This window comes from Rhinichthys klamathensis, unplaced genomic scaffold, assembly GCF_029890125.1.
Source record: "Rhinichthys klamathensis goyatoka isolate OS25496 unplaced genomic scaffold, OSU_Roscu_1.1 h1tg000192l_1, whole genome shotgun sequence".
In the NCBI taxonomy this organism is placed as follows: domain Eukaryota; kingdom Metazoa; phylum Chordata; class Actinopteri; order Cypriniformes; family Leuciscidae; genus Rhinichthys; species Rhinichthys klamathensis.
Genome location: NW_026606718.1, coordinates 2,459,707 through 2,485,920, shown reverse-complemented (window position 1 = coordinate 2,485,920; position 26,214 = coordinate 2,459,707). Strand labels below are relative to the sequence as shown.

Genomic DNA, 26,214 nt, shown 5'->3' with positions numbered 1-26,214 from the left:
AATGTCCACTGCTATTACGTCTCCACAGGAAGAGTGTGTGTGGAGTTCACCTCACCGAGCACAGTGTGCAGTCTGACTTTGATCATCTAGCTTTGAACCTTGCAGGCTCAACACACTCCAGAAAGATCATTCAACATCTTATTCGTACACTCTGATGAAAATAAATATACAAACATTGAGCATTTCTAAAGAGGTCATATGATGCTTTTAAATGATTTCCCTTTCCTTTAGTGTGTAGCATGTATAAGATCTGCAAAGTTACAAAGTCTCCTGCAAAGGGATTTATCGAATCGACCTCAATCGAAGCCCAGATATTACTTCCGGGAATGTCTCTGTCACAACGTGGCATATTCCCATAACGCCTGTCCAAAAGGCATACGCAAAAAAAGAAGGCAAGGCTTCAGTGAATTCTAGTGTTGTGATCATGTCGTGTGTTTGGATGCGGAAACAAATTCCCTTTGTTTGGCCAGCAGAAAACAGATGAAATAAGGAATAAGTGGTTAAGATTTATTTATAACACTGTTCCTTCCTGCACAATAAAACCCAAAAGTTAGCTTGTGTACAGCGCATTTTACGGAGGACAGCTTCTTGAACCTGGGATTTCAGACAGACTGGGAATAGAGGTACTGCAATAGTTTACGCATTGTGAAAAATAATGCGTTTTTTTAACATTACATTACACACAATAAACAAAATAAACGTTTAAAATAGCATCATATGACCTCTTTAAATGATAAATGTGCCTAAACGCACAACGTTGGAGAAAATATGAACCTCATGAATGAGAAGGATTTGATTTTAGAATAATTGCATGAGATCCTATTGTGTAGAGAGTGCTTGACATTATTCACCTGCAATTAAAGACAATTATTCCCTTTCTTAGACCAGCGAGAGTGAAACAGTGGTGATAAGAAACGAAAGCCAAGCTAATATGCATATTCAATGTTTTAAGATACTGTAATATGGGATATTTTAAACATGCATGACCGGTACCATTTGACTCTGTCCCTTTAAGAGTCTGTGTAGTCGTTCCATTGCTTGCATAAACGGACACTATAACCTCCCTCTTCAACCCTTTTCTAATATTTTCTAATACAGTTGCTCTTCACAACTACCCATTCTAACCCATTTTGTCATTTTAATGCCCTAGAATGGTCAAAAAGTTTTTGAAATACATTCTTAATAACTGAGAAGCCCCATGAATCCTATTGAAGGTAATGTTATTGTCGACTTAAACATATTATAAAAAATAAAACTATAACCCTCAGTAAAGTTGTTCCAGAAAAGGTTCCATGTCAATAAACAAAGGTCAAGGTTACTACACTGGCATTTTGGTCTAGTTTTTCATTGCATTATGGGTGTCAATAATATAGTCAGGGTTGGAATGTGCCTGTTGGTGGAACTTTTCGTGTCCACTTGGTTCAGAGCTGATGCTTCAATGGTCACGACTGAAATTAATGAAACTAAACGGCCACAGAAGGGGCAATAAATAAAAGTAAACTGAAAGCATGCTATTTACATCACAAAGTAAACTCATTGTTCAACAAGATACTGTAGCTCAAATTATTTTTAAATCTATCATTTGGTGACTCAGTTTTCAAGTAGCCAATTTATTCCACTTGTAATTTTTCACCCTGTTCAATAAAAATAAATAAGGGAAACCCAAGAATAATTCAAATCTGATTTAAAATAACCATTATAATCAAATAAAAACAATAAATAGATTCTGACCATCCCCTAATTTCAGCATTTCCTTTAGGTAAAAGGGTCATTACTGGTGAAAGTAATGTGCAGGTTTCTCTTTTAAGCTGTCCCGTAAGTGCCGAACCATTGTGACTGTCTTTCCGTTCTCCAAATCTTGAGTCTGACTCTCGAAATGACACAAAATGCAACCGGATGATCTTTTACAACAACCAATACCCTCAAACAGACCAGGAGCGTAAGAAAACCCTTTCGGAGACCAAAAAAAGGGAAGGGGAAAGGGTTATGAAACAGTTCCAAACTTTCAGTCTCCTTACAATTATAGTTCAATCTCAAAAGTCTTTTGTAAGTCATTCGAAAAAGGGTTTTGCGCCTTCGGTTGCGATTTGGACTCCAGAGCAGCCCACTTTGCCTCAAAATGCTCTGCTTCCTGGGAACTTCCTGTGGGATTCGGATTCAGACTCTCCATCGGCCAACTAGTACCGCTTTTTATGGTACTACCGTTTTGAGTAACACTGGTGGTCGCGGCCGTTGATGGAAAGGAGTTGTGTGGGTGGCCGTTGATGGTTGGAGGAGAGGCGAATGTGGTGGTTGGGAAACCTCCGGGCAGGGTGGGGAAAGCCGAATGTTGGCCACCACCAAGCGTACCTGTCTTAGGCCCCATCCCGATTCCCATCGCTGCTCCGCCCCCTGTACTGACTGCAGAGCAGAATGCATTAGCTACCATTTGCGACGGTGTGATGCCCACCACGGGCACACTGGCATTGGGATAGGTCATGCTGTTGGCCAGAGTGGGCATATATGCCTGCATAGGTACAAAAGCCGGTTGAAGAGGCTGTTGGGCGAACATGCCAACAGGTGCGGGAGTGACGTCAAAGGCCATTGGGAATGGCTGCATTGAGGTGGGGAGGGAACCAGGTGCGATGGGAATAGTGGACATGGGTGGAGGTTGCTGAGTGGGTGGTGGCGGTAGGGTAGGTGGAGTCTGCTGCTGGGCTTTAACCGCTTTAGCAACCTCTTCCAGCCAGCGCTCTGCTTCAGATGGGGTCCGTTTGTGGCCCCCCTGAGGCACGGGAGCAGGAGACTGGACAGCAGGCTCTGTTTGAACCCATGAGCTTGTAGCTGGGGAACAACGGGAGGGGTGAGAACGTTAAAATATGCCTGTGCGATTCAAGTCAAGTCATCTTTGTTTATATAGCATTTTAAACAATCCAGATTGTTTTAACCTGTTAACAGTAAGCCCACTTTTTTAGCATAGACGTGAAAATGTACTATGCAAACTCGAGGCCAATTCACACCGCACCGACAGACAGCAATAAACATTTCGTCGGGTTTTGTCGAATCGTGTGTTACCCCTTGCTTGATTTCGCGGATCGAACATGCTGGATTGCCGTTAGAATGTCTGAGAAGTGACGTGCAGTAATCTGGTGACTGTCGGATTCTGTCAATGCAGTGTGAATTGGCCTTTAACTGCTTGGAATAAAGACCTAAGGTTGGAAGACACTCAGTGGATAATTGCTCAAGTAAAAGCACTTGAAAAAAAAAGAAAGTGTAAAAAAGTTAAAGGTTACTGTAAAGCAGATGTACTGCACTTAACATTTGATATTTTATACAAAAAATGGATATTTTACAGAATAACTTGGACTCTAAAACTGTTAGAAAATCAAAGCCGTATGTCTAACCAAGTTGTGTTCCAAGTTGATATCACAAAAATTGAGGTTCCTGTGAGATTTTGTTTAGGTGCTATACCAAAAAAGCAAATGGGTGACACACACGCTCCATTTAATTTTTTGATGAATTCTCCAGTCACAAAACTGACAAAACTTCTATCGCAAGACAGTGGCCAAATATATAACATTGAGTCTCAGACCTTTTCAACGATATGTGATTTGTCAAGATTAGAAAAAGTTTTGATTACAAAATAGTGGAGTAAATTTAGTAAAATTTGAAACATGAGACCGCCCATTAGGGGGAGGAATCTACCAAGAGCAAATTAGTCTCTGGTTTATGACCAACTGTCCCACTACCAGGACATTGACAGTTAAGCAGCTTCACAGTAATTAACAGGACAATAACAGAAATACAGAAATATGAGACAAACTCTCAAAGTGTTGATTCATTTCAGTAACAGTGTAAAGTTAATCAATTCTAAAATTAGTTTAATTCAGCTATAAGCAGCTCTACAGAAGACAATAGTGTCGTTTCAGCTCAATTCAGTTCAGTGTTGATTCAATTTAGTGTCGATGTTGCAAAATTCGTCAATTATGAAATTATTAAATGAATTCGATTCATCTATAAAGCAGCTCTACAGAAGACAATAGTGTCGTCGTCCAGCTCAAGTTTTGTTCTCATCCGATAGAGTCAGTGTAGTCAGATCGATACTATTACTGAATATCAAGTGTCTTTTAAACCCCTGTTCACAATATATCTATATGTTTGTGTTGGGTAATGCAGTCTGTGTTACCTTGCAGTGGAGCAGGTGGAGGGGGAATGGCAGGTGGAGCGCTGCAAACTGGCAAGCAGTTGCTGATAGCTTTGGCACACAGGTCCTCAGATGGTTTGGTGAAAGAGTTGTTGATTTGGCTGCACAGAGCGTTTATGCTGTCTGCCTCTCCTGCCAAAGACAGATCCATCTCTGGAACTAACACAAACCAATAGGGAAGCTCAATCACACTTGTGTGGCTCATATTGGTGGGCCATGCATGCAGTTTATGGGACTTTGCTAGCTACAGTAACCTGGATCTATGATATAAGATTCCGTTTTGAATTAAATTAATACTTTTATCCAGCAAGGATGCATTATACTAATCAAAAGTGACAGTAAAGACATTTATGATGTTACAAAAGATTTCTATTTCAAATAAAGGCTGTTCTTTTGAACTTTCTATTCATCAAAGAATCCTGAAAAAAACTTTATCACGGTTTCCACAAAAATATTAAGCATAATGATAATAATAAGAAATGTTTATTGAGCACCAAATCAGCATATTAAAATGATCAAATATATTTATAAAAAATTATATAAATAATATAAAAATCATGTGACACTGAAGACTGGAGTAATGACGCTAAAAATTCGACTTTGTATCACAGGAAAAAATATAATAGAAAACATTTATTTTAAATTGTAACAACATTTCACAATATTACTATTTGTACTGTATTTTAATCAAATAAATACAGCCTTGGTAAAACTTATTTCAAAAACATTTAAAAAAGAATCTCACCAACTTTTATTTATACGTATAGGTTCGTAATATGTGATATGATAATTTTTGAATCTAGAATAAATTCATTTGTGGCTTTTAAAACTATTAATGTAATTTGTAGTGTGTTATAATGCTATTTTTAATACAGTTTAGTATAGAATTATAATATCAACCATATATCGGTTATCAGCCCTAGCCTGACAATAATTATCAGATTATCAGGATCACACAGAATTTTAAAATAGGATCTCTAATAAAAAAAAAGAAAAATCAGAAACAACAATGCAGTTAAAAAAAAAACATTTTAATGGTCTGCTTTGTATTACAGTCCTCCTCGTATCAAATTTGTTTGCACAACTACAAAGCAACATTTTTATGAAGAAAAACAATTGTACTACATACAATATGATGTCCTCAAACTTCCTACATATTTATTATTTGTATATGTATTATTCATGGATAAACCCTGTCTTATATGGCATTGTTAAAAACATGACCCATAATTCCCCTTTTAGAATTTAGTCTAGGGGATTAAGCCAGAGAACAGAATCAGCAGCATAATTCGGTGCAAAACATGTTATCTACAGAGCACTACATGAAAAAGGATCAATGGAAGGGTCTCTCATATAGATAACAGATCTAGGTAAATGCAGCAGTTTATGGTCTAGAGAATACACGCTCAAATGAGTTTATGGGTACAATCAATGGAAATAGAGTTTTCTGAGATGGTCCTTTATACATGTTTGTATGCAGGCTCAGCATTAGATACATTTTAAATGCCAAAGTCCACTAGTTGATTATACAGAGTGCACAAAGTTAAGGCGGTAAACATTACTGGGTCAACATTACAGTTCCATTACACTTACACAGCTTGAGTACACAAAAAGAACTCACCTGGGTTCTTGGTCTGGAAGTCCGTCTTGCGCTGAAGGGTTGATGGGAGATCGTTCAAGCGTAGAGAGAGCTGCCGTTTGAAAGGTGAGTTCTTCTGGCTAAGTTGAGGGAAGCCTCGGAAGGAGCCCTGCCGCACCAGCTGCTCGATAGGAGCGTGTCGGCGCGGGATGGCGTGAGGCCCGCCTGGCTCCGCCCTCTCCCCAGGTGAAGCCGCTCCCTCTGGAGGAGAAGCATTTCCAGGTGGCATTCCAGAAATATAACATGCTTCTGCAGAGAGGGAGATTCATTAATCAGCATCATCACAAAGAAAGCCTTTGGCGTTTGAGCGTAATGGAAACTAGACTGACCTTTCTTTTTGTCCTGCAGCTGTTTCATGATGTCCTCCCGGTCACTTTGCTGTCCAGCAGAGGAGATGCGGAAGGAGCCTTCCCTCACGAACGAGGTGCGGCTTGCATCGAAGGAAGCCGTGACCCCGCACTCCTTCTCTCTGCGTTGCTTCCGCTCAAGGCAAGCAGCAAAGGCGCATCCAACTGCATGACTCAAACGTTCACCCTATAGTTGCATTAGCATTGTGGAAACACCCCAAAATATTTTTTATTAGCTTTTTTGTCTTGTTGTTCAAGAAAAAACTTGAGAAGCTAAGATAAATTTAAGATAAAAACATATTATATATAATATTAAAAATAATGTTTAATAAAACATAATACAAATACATAATTTAAAGATATTTAAAACAGTATATCTTAAATTAAGCAATTTTTTCACATATGTCTTAGAATAATAATGAAAATGCTGTGGATGATGCTACATCACGGGGTAACACTTTAGTTTAGGGTCCAATTCTCACTATTAACTAGTTGCTTATTAGCATGCATAGTAAAGCGAGCCGAGTCGAGTCATACCACGCAGTGGAAAAGAGCCTTTACTAGGATATCGGCTGATTAGTATTACTTATAAAGCACATATTAATGCCTTATTCTGCATGATATTCTACATCCCTTAATCCTACCCAATACCTAAACTTAACAACTACCTAGAAATAAGCAGTAATTAGGAATTTATTGAGGCAAAAATCATAGTTAATAGTTGGTTAATAGTGAGAATTGGACCCTAATTTGTAAAGAATGACCCATCACAGCAACACTGTACACTTAAATTTTTTTTTTTTAAATTACCTTAAAAAACAATACAAATATATATTTAAAGATATTTAATTCTTCTGACAGTATATAAGATGTCTGACACTATATCTTAAATTAAGGTTATTTTTTTCCAATATTTGTAGATTTAGGCTTAAAACATGAAAAAAACTATTAGTCAATGAGGTAAAGAAAAATCAACTTAATTCAAGAAATGAAGATATGCTTTGTAAGTATGTAACTATGTATCATGTTTTAAAGGTTGTTTAAACTTTTTAACTTTGGAATGAAAGTTACTGATTGGGAAAATTATATTTTACAGAGTATCACAATGGGGTTAGTCTGTGTTTACATATCCAGTTCTGTTATTGTTTTTTATGGGGTGGCCAGAAACGTGATATGGTCACAAAAGTTGTTTTTGTCTAGAATAGTATGGGATCCTAATCAAAACTCCATTCCATTCTAGTCCTTAATGTGTTTTTCTCTGTGCCCCAAGTGCAGATAACAGTCTCTAAGCGGTTATGCCGCTTGAGATAACACTGCAATAATCCCTATCTTAATCCCACTTTGCAGGGAACAGAGGCTGAAGAATTAATCTCCGCTGGGTTCTCCTCACCGAGTCCTTCAAGGCCATGAAGCAGTGGCACATCCAGCGGCGAGTCGTTCCATCACGGCAGATGTAGGAGAATGCCTTATCGTAATTACGGTCAGGTGCGCAGAAAGACACTTTCTCAATGGTCTGGTCAACAATGAGGTCCTACAGAGAAAATAAGAAAGGGACAGATTGGTTGTTGTTTGTGGCATTTAAAAAAACATTTAGTAAAATATACAGATTAAAACAAAGTAAAGGATTTTGAAAGTGCCCAGTTCCAATTTATCAATATTTATTAAAAAATGTTTTATTGTATTGGGTTTCATATTATTACTGTACATATTATAATTATGCAGACAATCGGCCTTATTCATGATTCATGAAAGTGATAGTTCTTTTAAAATGTTAGAACCAAACATCCAAACATTTTGTGTTCTTTTAGGCAAACTGATGACTGCATTGATAACACTATAATCATTTTTCATGAGTTTGTTTGCCCACATAGGTAATCTTTAACTATTGAGGTTAAATGTATTTGGCTTGCTCTCCGCAGAGGAAGGGCTCCAGGAAGCGGCTTCAACTCAAGCTCTGATATAGCTCCAGGTGCTTATATACTGGTGCTTGGAAGATATTTTTGGAAGGGTGCTTGTCGTATTTTTCTGGTCGCAGAGAGTTGAAAAATGTTCAACTTTGTATAAAATACAGTGCTCGTATGGAAGTAAAATAATGACAAATGTCTTTGAAACAAAAAGCTTGTTGAATTGCACTACTTGAAAAAATATACATTGCATTAACCCTGCTTGCCTTTTAATGCATTGTATTTTTAGGGCTTGCATTTTTATGGGCTGAAATTCAACATGGTTGTATTTTATTTTACAACATTTTATTTCGCTTTACAAATTCGCTTCCACAAATTCAGTGGTTCAAATTCGACAGAAAATTCAACATTTGACATCCGGGAACGACAGGGATATCAGTAGATTGCCGATTGATAATCTCCATGGCTGTTAGTCGACCTCACCAGCAGGGGGTGCAAGCGGCTGTTGACGAAGACCAGGGCAACAGTTAGAGAGTCATTCATTCATAAAATCGGATTTACAGAAATGGAGCAAGCGGTAAGTATTTGTGATGATTATCAGGACCCGTTTATATGTGAAAAAGCTGATAAAGAGTTTACATTTAAGTCTTCACAGTTAGTACATGTAAACAGCTTTCTCTACCGTGAATGAATATAATGTTATTCCCCGATGCTAATGTACAGATAAAACGTTAAATCTGAGGTAGTAGACATATTTCTCTCGGTTGTTTAGTTTTCTTAACTTTATATTGTGGCGCTTTGCTGCAAAACTGGGGATTCCCTCAATACATCATTCTCCAGGATTCTCCTGCAGTCAGGACACTTAACGCTGAATGGACTAAAACAGTGATATTGTCACGAATCAAGCCTTTGTGTTTCTTCCCACTCGACACCAGAGGGCTCCATCTACCGAATATTAACATTACACATTTTCACTCCATTTCCCATAACCCCATGCCTGATACTGATTATCTGCACACCTGCCACTCATCAACCGGACTATTTATACAGGCCTTCACCACTGCTTCAGTGCAAAGTCTTGTTTCACCCTGGTTGACATTTCTGAGCATTTTCCCTGTTTATACTGATTCCTCGGTTACTGATCCTGGACAGTTCTACTCGTTTCGACCCTCTGCTTCATGCCATAGTGACCCTGCTTCGTTTGACTGGATTTATGCTTTACTGTTTGCTGCCTGCCCTGATTATCTGCCTGCCCATCGACTACGATTGTGGACTGCCTCAGATATATCCTTTGCTGGTGATTGACCCCTGCCTGATTGTGTTACGTTTACTATTACCAATACCAATAAAGATACTGCAAATGGATCTCAATGACAATGCCTCATCATTACAGATATAAAAGACCAAACTTGCACCTTATTGGGGATGCAGGCTATACTAGATATAGGAACAGGCAAGCGGACTTAAGAATATGAACGTAACGCGCTAAATTTCACGCTAAGCGATTCTCAGTGAAATACTGGCATAAAGCTGGCTTGACACTATTCGATATTCGCATATTTAGGGACAGTCTCTAAAGTTACACACGACATTATAACTTGCAGTCATAAAACCAACTGTAAATTGTTCATGTAGGCCTATGTGTCAGGCATGATGCTTGAGATAATACTCTTTAGATAATTAATGTTAAAATAAATATGAGATTATGCGGTAGGCCTACTGAAAAAATAGCAATATTTACATATGATTTGACAGTTTATTTGATTAAATATCAAAAATCTAAAAGGTGTGTGCATCATGGCTGACACCTACATGAACACTTTACAGTTGGTTTTAGGACTGTAAGTCATTCTCTTCAAATGCTATTGAAGTTAGAAACATGTGTAACAATGTCGTATGTAACTTTAGAGACGGTCCCTAAATGTGTGAATATCGAATATGCAGTGTCAAGCCAACTTATGCCAGTATTTCACCGGGAATCGCTCAGCGCGTTACGTTCATATTCTGAGTCAGCTTGCCTGTTCCTATATCTAGTATAGCTTACATCCCCAATAAGGTGCAAGTTTGGTCTTTTATATCACTTTATTAGTCCATTCAGCGTTAAGTGTCCTGACCGCAGGTGAATCCGGAGAATGACATATTGAGGGAATCCCCAGTTTTGCAGCAAAGCGCCACGATATAAAGTTAAGAAAACTGAACAACCGAGAGAAATATATGTCTACTACCTCAGATTTAACATTTTATCTGTACATTAGCATCAGGGAATAACATTATATTCATTCACGGTAGAGAAAGCTGTTTACATGTACTAACTGTGAAGACTTAAATGTAAACACAGCTTTTGTGTCTTTATCAGCTTTTTCATATATAAACTGGTCCTGATAATCATCACAAATACTTACCGCTTGCTCCATTTCTGTAAATCCGTTTTTATGAATGAATGACTCTCTAACTGTTGCTCTGGTCTTCGTCAACAGCCGCTTGCACCCCCTGCTGGTGAGGTCGACTAAGGCCCTGTCCCAAATGGCGCACTTCATGCGGACTTTCGGTCTCGTGGACTTAAATTGCGCGTGCTCGCCGAGTCTACGAGTCCGTAGGCCGTCATATTTAGCATTTTAACGCTCTGAAGTGTGCTCAGCAGCGCCCCCTTTGTACCCTTGAAGCAGTCTTCCGCGAAGCCCGCATAAATGCAGGCTCCACGCACTTTAACTACCCAGGAATCCTTGCGAAAGGCCAATCAGACAACGGATGGGAGGAGATTTCTCTCACGGACAATTGTTAACATGGCTGAGAAGAAAATATTTAAGTGTAATTATCATTACGGTTTTTATGACAAGTTTATACAAACATTATGATCATCGACCAGTAGTTGATGTCTCAAACATAGGCTAATAATAGCGAGCTGAATAATACGATCGCATTATGATTCATTAAATAAATAGAACAGAATGTCAGGGCTTTACTGAGTCATATGTAAACACAACAACAATAGGCAGCATATTTCCCCGAACCTGTAGCTCCTGTCCATAATAACAATCAGACCGTCTTCCTGTTTCCGGCGTGACGATCGAGTCTGTTCCAAAAATACCTCTCAATGCGCCCTCGCGGACTCGCGCTAAGGGCCCTATAGGTCTGCACTACATGACGTCACCGAAGTGTGGACTCTGAGGAAGTCCACAAGTCCGGAGTGTGCCATTTGGGACAGGGCCTAACAGCCATGGAGATTATCAATCGGCAATCTACTGATATGATATCCCTGTCGTTCCCGGATGTCAAATGTTGAATTTTCTGTCGAATTTGAACCACTGAATTTGTGGAAGCGAATTTGTAAAGCGAAATAAAATGGACCAAAAATTGTCTGTCGAATATTATAGGTTGTATTATTAAACAGAATTAATATTTTGGAAGTTAAATCTGAAAGGTGAATAATGGATTATTGAATTTTTAATAATGAAAACGTGTGTGAAATGTTTTGAATTGAAATATTCACAGCTTAAATATACAACCATGTTGAATTTCAGCCTATAAAGATGCAAGTCCTAAAAATACAATGCATTAAAATGCAAGCAGGGTTACTGCAATGTATATTTTTTTCAAGTAGTGCAATTCAACAAGTTTTTTGTTTCAAAAACATTTGTCATTATTTGTTTCATACACAGTCACTTCACTTTTTACCCAGCTGTCCAATCACAGTGGAGGAGGGGTGGGACAAATACCACACCGACCAACCAAATACCACATCTTGTACAACCATAACGTCTTTTTTGTCCTACCCTGATTCACTATGGTAAGCCTATCATATAAATTATATAAATGTTTATATTTTAGATCTGTTGGTATGAATTTTGTGGGAAATTGAGTACATTGCATATGCATATTGCATATCTGTAAATAAAGTTGCTCCGGCTACTTTGGCGTGTGTATTGTGTGTGAGTGACAGAGGTTAGTTGTCACAACAAGCAAGAAAGGCTGACATAGAGCCTAAATTTCGCCCCTCCGGGGAATCACCCGTTTAAAAAAAAACTCAGAACAGAGGAGAGTCTGCTGACAGAAAGAGAACGTGACAGAGCTCGTAATAATACAAAAATCAACATTGGCATGGCTTTTCGGAAATGGCGAGACCTGAGGGATTAGAAATGTAAAAGTGATGAGGAGATGGCGTTTTTATAACTGAACAGGTGAGAAAGGTCTTTTATTGAACAGATAAATTGCTATATGCAGCTCTCTAACAGAGTTAATTGTAAAGCATTATCTGTTGTGAAGGCTCATTTCATTACGGGTTGTTGTAGAGCTGTGCTGGAATTTGTTTTCAAGGAAGTACCATGTCAGAGCCAAAGCACAACCAAAACAATGTTCTTCCACAAAATGCATGCAGTTTTGTTTTTTCTAAACTGCTAGAGAGCCAAAAATTTACATAGTGTACCTTCAGCTATAAAATCTGAGGTTTATGAAGCGTTTGTGAATCCGGAGGAGAGTTTTCAGGAAGTCAATTAAGTCAATTTTTTTTTTGTGGGGCATAATGAAAAAGTGGTATAACTGTACTGAGATTGTGATAAAGTGATTTCAGTTTTAAAATATTATTTGAATAAATGTATCCAAAAGATTGGTCTTCCTTATTTATTCTTATTTGTCCATGACCCAACCACATTGTACTGTTTTTGTCCTTTTGATTGTTCTAACATGACTAAAGCTTTTTGTGTAGCCTGGACCTCCCACTGTAACAGTGGCTAGTGTTTCCTTTTAAGGGGGCCACACTAAATTCATAATGCATGAGCTGAACAGTGTAGAAGTGGTAGGTGAGGGGTCAGTGAAGCAGAGGAGGACTGGGTTGAGGTGAGGGGCCCATTCATTGTTAGCCAATTACTGACCGAAGGGGCCCTGGTCAGAGCTCTAAAAGCTTCATCATGGATGAATGTGTCCTGGGGGGGATAACTGGGGTTTACAGTGGACTGGAAGAACTTTATGGATTCATGAATGCTGACTCATCTCAGTTGTCAGGAATAAGACTGTCTGGTCTTTACTAACAAAAATAAGTCTGGTCTTGTAATCAATAACCCTTTTACTATAATGAAAATTGACAAGTCAAGTAGGGCTGCTAATCACAATTGCTTTGGTCAATAGTGTAATCACGGCTATTTAAATGATCAGGAGTGGGAGATATGTCCAAAATCTTATGCATTTTTTTTTTTTCACAATAGTGATTTAAGTATAGTTTTCTGGAAATAGGGTTGTTATGATATAAAAATTTTAGATACCAGATGTAAGTAAAAAAAAGTTCTTAAACATTCATTGAAGACAAGTCAGAAATACAATAAAAAACTAATTACAAACAATATGACAAATACAATAAAAAAATATGATTCTTAAAGATTCTTATTCAAGCTATAAAAGTTCTTCAGTCATGAACAGTGAGTGACTTTCTCTTTATCTTTTGTAGTTCGATTAACAGTAATGACAGACGGCAGTAGGTATATTAGGCTGCTGTCACTTTAAGACCTAACACATGGATCCAATATACTGACACACATCTGACCTTTTAGTAACACACCCGAAGTCCAAGGTATACTTCGCTTGTTCGTGTTTCGCTCCGTCTCGAAGCGCACACACTGAAACTCACCTGGGGAAGAGTTTGAGTTTTCTTTCGCAGCTTAAGGCCTGTTCACACCAAGAACGACAACTATGAAGATAACCATATTCATAACTATATTAGCATCCACATCTATGCACGATAAAGTTCTGTTTATTATAAGCATGTGCTGCAGTAATTTCGTCTGCCACTGTTTTCTGATTGGCTGTCAATCTTTTTAATGATTATCAGCTGGAAAAAATCGCTTCGTTCCTCTGTGCCGTTAACGTTATTGTTCTTGGTGTGAACGGGCCTTTAATATGCTCTTAATAACTCTCTAATATCAAGCATGTCCTGCAGTAGACTGCATTTTACGGCAGTCACAATGATTAGACTGATTTGGACATTAAGTTTGGGCTTTTAAGGAGGGGCAAAAGTGATGTAAAGGAATGGAATGCGCTTTATCTCAATTATAATGTTTCACTATTGTTGTAGGGCAAATTTGAAAGAAGAAATTCGATTCATCGCACAGCCCTAAAGTGAAGTTTAGCACGATAAAGGAGAAGAGGGACAGGACACACAGGTGGCGTGAGACAGCGGCAGGAAGGATTAGGTGGCAGTGTTGACTCATATGCATATGGGAGGATTACTAGAAGGGCATAATGAATGGACGTTTAAGTCTGGAGCCCTTACGAGAAACAAAAAAGAAAGCTTTGTGGCCTTCCGCCTTCTACTATGTGAGCTGAAAACTCATTATGTGAGGCCTTTGACCTTTTCTGGTTAACTTTCCGGGTTTTGTGTGAGGGAAGGATGTTACATTAATCCTCCAGCTTTCAAAAGAAAAACCCAACCGTGAGAGACACGGGAACCCTTGGCCTCAAAAGTCATCTTGTGTCTGAGACAGTCTAAGTGATGTCTCATGAAGCCGGATGGTCATGTGACGGGTCTTTTGGAGGTCTGCCAGCTTCCTGTTACTGCATATTTTGTGTTTCCTACAGACCTACTCTCTCGCTGATAGACTTGGCTTATTGATGGCTTGGGAGCTTTTTCGGGGATCAAAGACCCTTGATTAAACGCTTTCAATGGATGCACAACAAAATGTCTATGCACACATACCTTAGTTTTATCGTCCACTACTCTCAGGCCATCAGCCGACACCCAAAGCACAGCCTTGACAGTTTTTTTCCCACTCTGAAAAGAAATATTGAAACAACATCAGCCTTTTGACACAACTGGACATTAGCACTACTGCAGAGGTTTTGATTTGCTGTGCATCAAGCATTCTAGCACAATTATATTTGTCCATGATATATTTCCATGACAGTTTTAGCTTTTGTCAGCTCAATATTTCCTACAGTGCATTAGAGAGTTGCCTGACAACATGCTGACCTGTGATACATGTGAGTTCCAGGAACAAGCCCCATTAAGGCCAGATAAAACTTGGCAAATAAGAACATTTATGTAAGGGCAATATTATTATGCAATAATAATGATAAAAAAAAAAAAAAAGTCTTTACTATTTCAAATAAATGCTCTCCTTTTGAACTTTCTATTCTTATCAAAGAATCATGACAATATTAAGTAAAAATATTGAGCAGCTCAACCAAATTCGAAAATAATTTTTTACCGACCCCAAACTTTTTAACAGTATTACGTGTGTGTGTGTGTGTGTGTGTGTGTATGCATTTGTATATTAGTTACTCGCAATGCGATCTTCCTATTTGGGGGTCCTTGGCCCTGAGGTACATAGGCCAAACTATTAGCATCGCATGTAGACTGAAAGTACACATCTAGTGCGCACTTAGGACAGGTTCAGTAGACTGCAAGAGCAGCTCTCTAGGTTTTGGAACAGGGTTTAAATCTTTCATTGAATCTGTTGTGAGCACATGTCTGTTTGATAGAGTGAAGGATAGGACACAGTGAAACGCATTTAATCTGGAAAAACTGTAGGAATAAGTAAAAGTGAAGAATGCAGCTAAATCAAGAAGAACTGAGGGAATCCAAATGTTGTTACAAGCACCCCAAAAGTCACTGTCCAGCAGAACACTGAGGAAATTACACTGGCTGCAGGTAGAGAGAAGAGACCGGAAAAATAAGGAACAGGCACAGGCACAGAGCAGAATGAGATAAAGGCTTTGGGGGTTTTGGGAAGAAGAGAAAATAAATGAAGTGACTGTGTAGACAGACACAGCGGGAACTACCAACATGGGGATGAAAAAGCAGAGCGTATATGAACAGATGGAGTGGCCCCAAAGACAAGGACCACACACAGTCAGTGTCATACAAACTGCACTTGTGGGCGAAAAGGTCTTTGCATAAAAATGAATGGTAAAAATGAAACAATTGTTTTACAAACAAAAATACATTATAAATACATATACGGTATTACAGCTCTGTTCTGACAATTCAGTAATGAGATTTGCAGTGTCAGGATACGGCTACTGACAGAGCAGCAATACTGAAGACAATAGCCATTGACAGAGCAGCTCCGATCTATAAAGATTGATTTTTAAAATAAATGAGACTCTGATACTGTGAGGACTGAGGATTTAATGCACTGAGAGTCTATAAAAAGCCTTTTGAACACAATGTGGAAATTTCAATTACTTTTCTAAATTAATTGACATTAGCTTTTTACTTGGTGAGCAACTGACCTAGACATGATCTAGAAAAAACTGTTCCAAAAAGTGGGGGATAATAATAATAATAAACAACATATCCATTGTTTGTTTTGTGCTGGTTACGCATTATTCAATTTGACCTACAGAAACACTGGCCACTTTATATAGAATTTGTACACTTTTCGATCAGTTATTTTCAGACTTCTTCATTGATTTTTATTAATAGATACATTCACAATAGAAATGTCTATTACTCTACAAAATTATTGTTACAGTTTCCATAAATTTAATAAATTTGTAATTTCCTGATATTTTCACCTTACCTCAATAGCATTATAATAATATAATAAAATATAATATAATATAATATATATCACATTTTTTTTACTATACTGGGTGACTGTACATTTGAGCCTCCTTGGCTGCCAATTTTCTTTTTATAGCAAGTGTATGTTGTTTTATTCAGTGAGAATGGAAAGCATTACTGTACTCACCAGTTTCAGTTTTTTCACTGCATCTTCGCACACATGCATCCCTCTGGACTCCTCTACCTCCACCAGACCGAGGTACTGCGGAAAGAGAGAAAAAATATAGAGAAAAGGGAGGGAGAGAGAGAGAGAGAGAGAATGATGAAATTTTTCTTCCACAACCCCATTAATTCTCTAAATGACATGACATGCGTTGTGAAAATAAAATCACTGCTCTGTCATTTTTGGTGAGTTTATGTGAGAAAAACAGACAGGAACACAAATTTACTCAACCTCTTCAGGGAAAACTAGTCCTGTCCAAACAGGGCTAGTGTAGATTTCAATGAGGAACCCGTTGAAAACACAGAAGAGGATATATTTGTGGAACTCTGAAGTGAGACACTTTGTCCAGCCTAAACCAATCAAAATGTCCTCACACGGGCACAATTAATAGTCATCTAGCCAGGGTTATGTGATTATGGTGGCCATGAGGACAGAGGCCATTACAGGATTACATCTCAGTCTCACAGAGATTCCTGATGCCTCAGGATGGAGAGTAAAATTAGGCTGAATTTAATTATACAAGATCCACTGCAATATGTTCTCCACTTTACTTAATGATACAGACCCTCTTTAGTCTTGAAAACGCATCTTTGCATTTCAAAATAGGATTGTCAAATGCCTTTAATCAAAATAATTACATAATATGCTGATTAATTAATTACATTAATCACATATATCAGAACTTAGTGAGAAAAGCCATATGAATCATAAAAAAATGGAGTTACTTATTTGTTTTACTTTAATATCAATACTAGCCACATTCTGGAATTCATATAGAGTTAAATCTGTTATATCTCACAATAGATTTTCACACTGAAATAGGGTTGTGAATTTTCATTAAAATATTCACATAATTACACATTTAATGGATTTTACATGAATGAATGGTAATATATTACATGCTATTCCAGCCATGAGCTTGGTGTTATTGTGTGGGGGTTTGATTGGTCGCCCTTTAAGTTCAAGTCTGTTATTGTTCAAAGCTCTAAAGCCTTTGGCCCTCAGCCAGACACTGTTAGGGTGTTGCTGACTTTCAAACATTTAAAAAGTCAATCTATATCTGGACATTCCTATTATACCTGTTTTCTTTTGCCCTCTTGCCCTAGTATTGCTTTTGAATAACAGCGCCTTAGCGTGAGATTTATTCCATTTAAAGTCTAAGCCATTATATGAGTGTTAATGGTTAAATAAGCAAGTCTGGAACATCATAAACTACACTAGAGACATATGTTGGCAGAGCCTGTGTTAGTTTGAATTCAAATGAAACTGACACTATTTACTTTCTTTATAAACATTCCTAGTCTTATTGTGCACTCTTAGAAAAAAGCGTCAATGGGGTCCAAATTTTAAAGAACATTTTATGCCAAAAAGGTTTTTATAAAAGGAGAAAAGTGATTGCATAATACTTTCATGTTTGACATGTTATTTAATTTTTTCTAGAGATAAAGTATGTTTAAGAGGTGCTCACTTCATCGAATTTAATAAAAATAAAAACAAATAAAAACAAAATGAAATAATTAAACTAAATCCATAAAATTATCCCATGATGGGAACCCCCATAAAAGGTTCTATATATGAAGCGCTTGACAGAACCAACAGTTAATGTATTAACTAACATGAACTAACCGTGGTCCATGAGCAATACATGTGTAACTGTATTTGTTCATCTTTGTTAACGTTAGTTAATAAAAATACAGCTGTTTATTGTTTGCTCATGTTACTTCACAGTGCATTAACTAATGTTAACAAATGCAATTTTTGATTTGAATAATGTATTAGTAAATGTTGAAATTAACATTAACAAAGATTAATAAATGCTGTAGGATTGCAGTTCATTATTAGCACATGTTAACTAGTGGTAACTAATAAAACTTTATTGTAAATTAACAAAGACTTAAAAAGCCAGCTGACTTCTCAACTTACCCGGACAGGAAAGTTGCATTTGCCCTTCCGTACAGCCTCTTCATCTGCTTGCCATTGGTGTGGCCGACTGGCTTCCGGCACGTAGGTGGGCTTCTTCCTGCGCAGGCTCTGACGCAGCTTATTCATCTCCACGCTCTCAAACTCTCTGTTGCTGAGCACAAGAAAGAAGACGCATTAGCAGGAGCACAAAATAGCCCTTACTTCACCTGAGCTTCCAACTGTTGAGTCAGGACTCAGGACACACACTAGCTGGGTGCCAACTGAATGTTGACATATCATACAGACGGCAATGTTTCCAGTCATGCTGGATATTCAGGATGTAATCACTCTGATTTGGATCTCAAAAAAAAAAAAAAAAAAATGCCACCTACATTAATTTCAGTTTCTTAGTATTTTTCACTGAATGAAAATAACCACAGTATATTGGATTAAACAGAAATTGCAGAGAATGTTTTCACCTCGGTCTTAAAAAAACAATTACTTTGCTCTCAAGAGGCCTATTATTTATGTAACATAATTAGGTCATTCAGTCTACCCTTAATTTGCATTTCAAATTCTGATGCACAACAAAACAAAGCCAGGCCGCTCTGAAGAATGAATATAATTGAAGCTGTTTAGTCCAAGTTACGCATGTACATCATACAAATTCCATTAAGGAGAATTTACAGTAGTACGCATACTAAAACAAACACTTCGATGGACAGTTCAGTGAAACAAAAAAGATATTTTGAAAATTTGTACAAAAAAGTAAATGGGGACTGAGACTGTTAAACTTGAAAAAAAAAGTTATTATTAATATTTTAGCTTTATATGTTTTGATTTTCAGTTTTCAATGACATTTTTTTTACAAATTTTGTTATGCGCTTTTACTCATTTCAGTTCAGTTTCGAAGTCAACAATTTTTGTTTAGTTTAAGTTTTTCATCGAAAATGTATATTTTATTTTATTTCACCTCAATTAATAAAATAGTTATCATCTAATAGTTATATACTGTAGGTATGAATTTTGCCAAATGTCTTTTCCACAAAAGAAAATAAATCATACGGGTTTGTAATGACATTAGGCTGAATCAATGGGAAAACATTTTTTGCTTTCATATCCCTCTTACATTTCAACTTTTACATACAAAAATCTCATACTATAAAATTAATTGTTATTACCATCTTTTCACACGGTGCGGCATATCTTCTCCTTTAAAAGCTATACACTTCCCACAAACTGTTGTAGTGCGTTCTTCAATGTGAACCACACGCCACACAACCACTTTTGCTTTTATAGCATCACGTCAGAGGCCAAAGGCTCACATTTCCCAAAGCCATGAAGTGTTACGGGTAACAGGTGGCAGACATGGATTGGCGGAAGTACCACTATGTACGCCTGGCCCGAATCCTAAATGCCACGTAACACACCCACATATTCAAAGGAACACATGATTGTATATGAGTGTGGTTTTTTTTTAATAGCCCTGGCGTCTAAGTCTCTGGAGGCTTTACTCAGCTCTGGCACGCGCCTGTTGCTGAGCTTGACAGATCAGAGAGGGGTCAGACACCGGATACGCAGGACTGGCACCTGCCGTTCGTCCGGGTAGTGAGGCGGGAACGGGCAGCTGAATAAACCGCATGGCACTTTTAATGAGGCAGCAGGACATTACAGTAACACCAGTGCATTCCCAACAGGAGGGTCTAGATTTTTGGGGGTTCTTGATCAAGATCAGCCAATGCTTTTGCAGGAAGAAAAAAAATGGAGGAGCTTCCGAGATTCTGCTATACTTTCGGGATTGATCTAATGGCTGAAAGGCTGCCAAAGCTGCAGAACAGCAGAGAGGGAGAAGACATTCGCAGATAGAGAACAGGCCAAAAGCCAATGAGAGAAAGAGAAGAGACTTTATAAGGAGAAGAAAGAAGGAGCTTGAGATGTAGAAGGGGAGGGAGACAAGTGCTAAACACCCTCATTGAATCTTATTGAGGTCACAGTTTTAATGTGTCGCTCACACTGTGGAGCCAGTCACAAACGTCCTAACTGATGCAGCACCAGCGTCAAAAACTAAACATTTTTTAAATCAGTTGCCTGACGTCTAGTTGACTAATTGGTATTAAAAGAGCTGGATGGACTGCAACAGGGTCTCGAGACACGCATTAAAAAAAAAGCGGTACCATTTTAAAACAGCATAAAATGTGATACATCAACCAAATAGGTTTGTAAGAAATAGAGAGACACCAATATTAAAATTCTGGCAAATAGAGAATATTTTTATATTATGGCCAATAACCAGTCAGTGTAATTGTATTATTATTTACAGTATAAATACTACTATTTTTACCATAATATTATTATTATTATTTTGAATTAGCTTTTATTTTATATTTTTAGTTTTCTTTTGATTTAATCATTTTGTAATGTGCTTTTGTCATTTGTATTATTTTATAAAATGATTATTTATAGCTTTAATTTGTTTTTATTACAGTTTTTTGTCATTTTAGTACTTTAGCCTTAACTTATTTCAGTTAGTGGCCAACGTAGCATTTTTATTTTTTGTTCAGATGTCTTAAGGTTAAGTTTTTCATCTAAAACTTATATTTCACTATATTTCACAGTTGTTTCAATTAGTTAACAATAACAACACCATAGTCAATAATCGGTCGATATTAAAATTCTATACTCTTTAGTAAATACAAAAATAAAATCAATCCTTTGAAATGCTACAAGTGAATTTAGGCATCAGTGAGATTATAACATTAGAATGTTATAATCTGTACGGTATAGATATTCCATCATGAAATGTAAAGATTTAACAGCATTATTAGTGTTTTTAAAGATTAACTTTAAGTGAGCATTTTGTTGATTACAAATTTGATCTAAATGTATAATACAGAAAATGACAATGAATGCACAATTAAACAGTTCAATATCGACCAATACGGTACTAATATCATGAATCTCTAGTGTGTGTTTCACTCTCTAGACTGTTTACTTGAATAATAACTTAAAAACCTTGAGCAATGAATTTGCTTAAATGAAAATTCATTGCAATTTCTTAATGTTTATGTGAATATGTAACATTTAAATTAAAAACTGTTCAATAACATAGTGGTTTCTGCTGTTGTATCGCGAAATTCCACTAGATTTGGTATCGCCTACTAATGGTGTCCTGACACTCATTAACACATACAGCAAAGAAAACAATTTGTTCTCGAGAGTTTCTTATGAGACCCGCCAGGGAAATTTCCAAAACATGCATGTGAAAGTCACACAACAGCCATAAGAGCTATCCAAGCCATTCCATGGAAATGATTTCATCACCAAATGAAAACCAGCTGGAGCAACATGGGTAGAGTGAACCAAGACTAAACCAAACAACACTCAAGACTTCATACACAAAACATTTGGCAGAACACTTCTCTTCATGTGTCTGTCTGATGGACCGATCATCTACCACATCAGATCCAAGCAAATATCTTAGTAAACAAGGCTACTTATTATAAAAATGATACATTTGTATTACGAATAATCTTGGCTTCTCTGTGAAGCATATTAACTGATTTATTTTAAATAATATCATAACATACTCATAGCAAAATCACACTGAAATACTTTTAAAGTAACGATAAGAACATTTTTAAAAGGTATGACTTCAGAAGACTTGGAATACACTGCATGAGTTGAATGGACCACTTTAATGCTATATTTATTATGCTTTCGTGCCCTTTTTGAAACTTGAAGGAGAATGAGAATAATGGATTCTCATTTCTGGGTGAACTATTCCTTTAAGGTAATGGGTTGAAAGAAAGAAACGGTGTAAATGGGAGGGAAAATGAAAGAGAAAAAAACAGAGCAGTGAAGGGGCTAAAACCTCACTTAGGACGCTTCAGTGAGCATAATGGCCGTAGCATCACGTGTAACTAACAAATCAAAAGGGCTCCTATAGCAAGAGGCTCAAAATCTACAAAACACCATCCTAAGCTCCCCTGCGGCATCTCAAGACTGTAGAGATACTGAGGAGGCAAAGGCTGCAGTATGACTCTCGTATGGAGGCGGAGGAGCAGATATAGCTTTTGTCTCATTATTACTAAAATCAATGCTCTCAGCACAAGGAATGGAACCGCAGCTGCCTGCGCTCATTTTAGAGACACCGTGGGTGGACAGTGTAATGGAGGCTTTTTGGGTGCTTTTGAAAAAGCGAGTAATTGTAGCATGACACTCCAGTCTCTTACGGTAGGCTGCGCTCAGGCCTCTCACAATTTATTTCAGCAGGGAAATTTTGGAAAATTTTATTTTTATATTTTAAATGTTATTAAATTTAATTTTAAAGTTTTATTCTATCCTCATTATTAACTTGGCCTTTTATTGTTTCAAACATCTGTGGAATATAAAAATAAATTTTGAAGAATATTACTGCTGCTCGATGAAAATGAATGGTGATCAGGGGCTGTCAAGCTCCATAAAGGTCATTTTATGATGCTTTTTTTTCTTTTTGCAGTTTGAAAGCCCCTGTTCACAATATGCTTTCATTATATGGAAAACAGAAGCTCAGATATTCCTCAAAATATCTTATTTTGTGTTCAATGGAACAAAAAAGGTCATACATGTTTGGACAGATAAGAAATGTAGGTGAATTATGACAAGTTCCATTATCATGAGACAAGCAGGGTAAAGCAAGTATGGTTGCCCCGATATAAATATTTGGACCAATACAATAAATCTATAATTTTTTCATTATTATGTCCGATAAATTTTATACTAATTTGTCTAAATAAATTAACAATAATACACACAAAAAAAAAGTTTAATCTAAATGTGAATTTAGGTGTCACAACATTATAACATATTGTACATACGGAACTGAATATTACATTACTGAATATTAAATTATTAAAAAATAAACAAGTTATTATTAAATTAGCGTTTTTGAAGTTAAAATAAGAGGAAATAAGAATGCACAATTAAATATCTATTTTTGACCGATACAATAAATAAACCCTCAAATATCGGCTGATAACCGATATGTTGCCGATATCATGCATCTCTAAATTCAATACACTAGTGTTCAAAGGTTTGGGGTCAGTCATTTATTTTGAAATATTTCACAATATTTACTGTATTTTTGGTCAAGTAAATGCAGCCTTGAAAGTTATGTCATATTTCATCAAATAAGAGACCACAGTCCAATATGAGTTGTTCACATATTTCTGGAGTACAGATACAGAGCTGCACACAAGTGACCCAGTTTTAGACCTTATAAACCCTGTTTGCAAATATTATCTGACCCAGGGAGCAAAGGCGACTTGTTTCTCTGGCCATCTGTCGCAGCTCGTCTAAAGAAGCCGCCACACCATATCACACCTGCTCAGATTGAGGTTACACTCACACACATAAACATGACACCCACCCACATACGTCAGATCCAGACGCAAGTAATCGTGTTTGCAGATGACAGGGGAAAAGGGGTCAGACCAAATGTTTATCCCAAGAGGAACAGGCCTGTGCTAATATCATCAATACCGAAAGACACTGACACAGTGACCATTTCACACTCACAGCCAGTGTGAATATGTGGGTCATTCAGGTTTGCAGTACATGCTGTCGATTCAATCACGTAGGAGTTTTCGATCAGAATTCACTGACATAAGCTGATGAATGTTCGTAGCACACAAACAAAACCAATGTCCTAGTAAAACAATCCTCCTACAAAATGTATGTCTGTGTGCAAGTTGCTTTAAAGAGTTAGACAGCCGTGGGCTGTAATGCAGTGAGACAGCTGATTCAGAGACTGCCATCAAGACAAGTCTTTATGCGCTGGATTGACACTCTGCCTAACCGACAAGGGCTTCTGAGGCTTTTCCCAAACCAAATTTCCCCTCAATCCACCACAGGCCGAAATCAAGCTCAATTTAAGAGGCATGATTATTATGTGCTGTTTATTTTAGGGATAGGTAGCTTCTTATTGGCAGTGGTTATGAAAAGACAATCAACTCTCCTTTGGATATAAAGCAATCTTACTTAGAGATTTTCGCAGAATTTCCTCCGGTTATTCTTCAGCACATCCAAGTGTAGCAGATTATCGAAAAAGAAAAAAATGTAGGACGTGGAGCATCGGTTGTTGATTAGATTTAGAGATGTGGGCATTGCAGTCAAAAATTGAGCAAGCTTGCAGGGGTGGGGTTTATGCGGAATAAAGTACAAAGTATACTTATGCGTATGAGTCAAAAAAGAAACTGAAGAGACAACAACAACACTAAACTACTGGACAAAGATTCATCTTTCTAGTACGAATGTTCATACTATCATTTACATTTATTCATTTAGCTGACGCTTTTATCCAAAGCGACTTACAATTGCTATATATGTCAGAGGTCGCACGCCTCTGGAGCAACTAGGGGTTAAGTGTCTTGCTCAGGGACACATTGGTGTCTCACAGTGATTTCGAACCCGGGTCTCTCACACCAAAGGCATGCGTCTTATCCACTGCGCCATCACCACCCCGCTATCACAGTTAACTTTGAAAGGATATGCTTTCAGCTCTAAGCAAATGCCTGTGTTCACATCCAAACTGAAGTATACGTTGGGCTTAAATGATTGGAGAAATCCAGCAGAAAATGGAGTTATGCAACAACAACAAAATTACAAGGTCAAAACTAATTTAATCAAATGAAATACATGCATTGCTGAATTAAAACTTGTGTCATTTTTCATTGAACAAAGACATTCAACATTGATTAGATAAACAAATTAAGATATTATCACAAGGCCTCCTACTTCGTTTTGAAGTAGGACACTTTCCGGTTCATCTTCATCCACCTTGGTCTTCCTCAACACCCCATATATGCCCACCTGAGGTAAATATTTTTTAATTGGAAACATTTTATCGCACTCCCTAGACTCTCCCCCGGGCCTACTGACCTTGACCACAGAAAGAGGCATTATTCACAAGTTTCTTCTCACAGCATTTGTAGATTAAACTTGAAACATGAGAGACAAAAAAGATATAAAAGAGGCAATATATCTCAGTTACATCTCAACAGTCAAAATCTAACCCTTACATGTGTGTGACCTGCTTGAAACCTTCAGTTCATCCCTAACATTCTCTAGAAGCGATTACTTTGTCTTCCTCCTCTAATCCCTCTGTCAAAAGCATCATATATTGAGTAACAATAAAGGTAGTGTCTTTTTCAATACATACAATAAAAATGATTAATAAAGTTAAGTTGTAACTCATGTAAAATTAACTAAATTAATTATGTATAAGCAGTGGTTTTGATTGAATACATATAGGAAAACAATATTTCTCTTACATGTCTTGCTTATCTAAATGTGATGTAATGTGTAGTTTTCCTTGCTGTGTTGACTGTGAAAAACAGGTTTTATTTTAGGTATTTTAAAAACTAAATAAATGAAACACACAAACTTGTATTGAATGTGCAGACGACTGGACAGACTGCAAGGAAAGAATGGCTAAAGGTCTTCTTGAGTCTTCACTGCAAGGAAAGAATGGCTAAAGGTCTTC

At 37.3% G+C, this 26,214-nt stretch overlaps 1 protein-coding gene across 3 annotated transcripts in view; it reads right to left on the bottom strand.

The window, feature by feature from the left end:
- Positions 1-420: 420 nt before the first annotated feature.
- numbl (NUMB like endocytic adaptor protein) overlaps positions 421-26,214 on the bottom strand; it is a 53,522-nt gene continuing 27,728 nt past the window's right edge. For 2 of the 3 annotated variants that reach the window (XM_056262450.1, XM_056262448.1), the window contains exons 2-9: positions 18,714-18,864; positions 16,755-16,829; positions 14,756-14,830; positions 7,560-7,700; positions 6,152-6,356; positions 5,805-6,071; positions 4,166-4,342; positions 421-2,823 (exon numbers count right to left, since the gene is read on the bottom strand). In XM_056262450.1, coding sequence (XP_056118425.1) covers positions 2,021-2,823; positions 4,166-4,342; positions 5,805-6,071; positions 6,152-6,356; positions 7,560-7,700; positions 14,756-14,830; positions 16,755-16,829; positions 18,714-18,839 — 1,869 coding nt within the window. In that variant the 5' untranslated portion in view covers positions 18,840-18,864 and the 3' untranslated portion in view covers positions 421-2,020. Of the gene's footprint in view, positions 2,824-4,165; positions 4,343-5,804; positions 6,072-6,151; positions 6,357-7,559; positions 7,701-14,755; positions 14,831-16,754; positions 16,830-18,713; positions 18,865-19,873; positions 19,938-26,214 lie in introns of those variants that run through there. The other variant, XM_056262449.1, reaches the window with a different exon arrangement.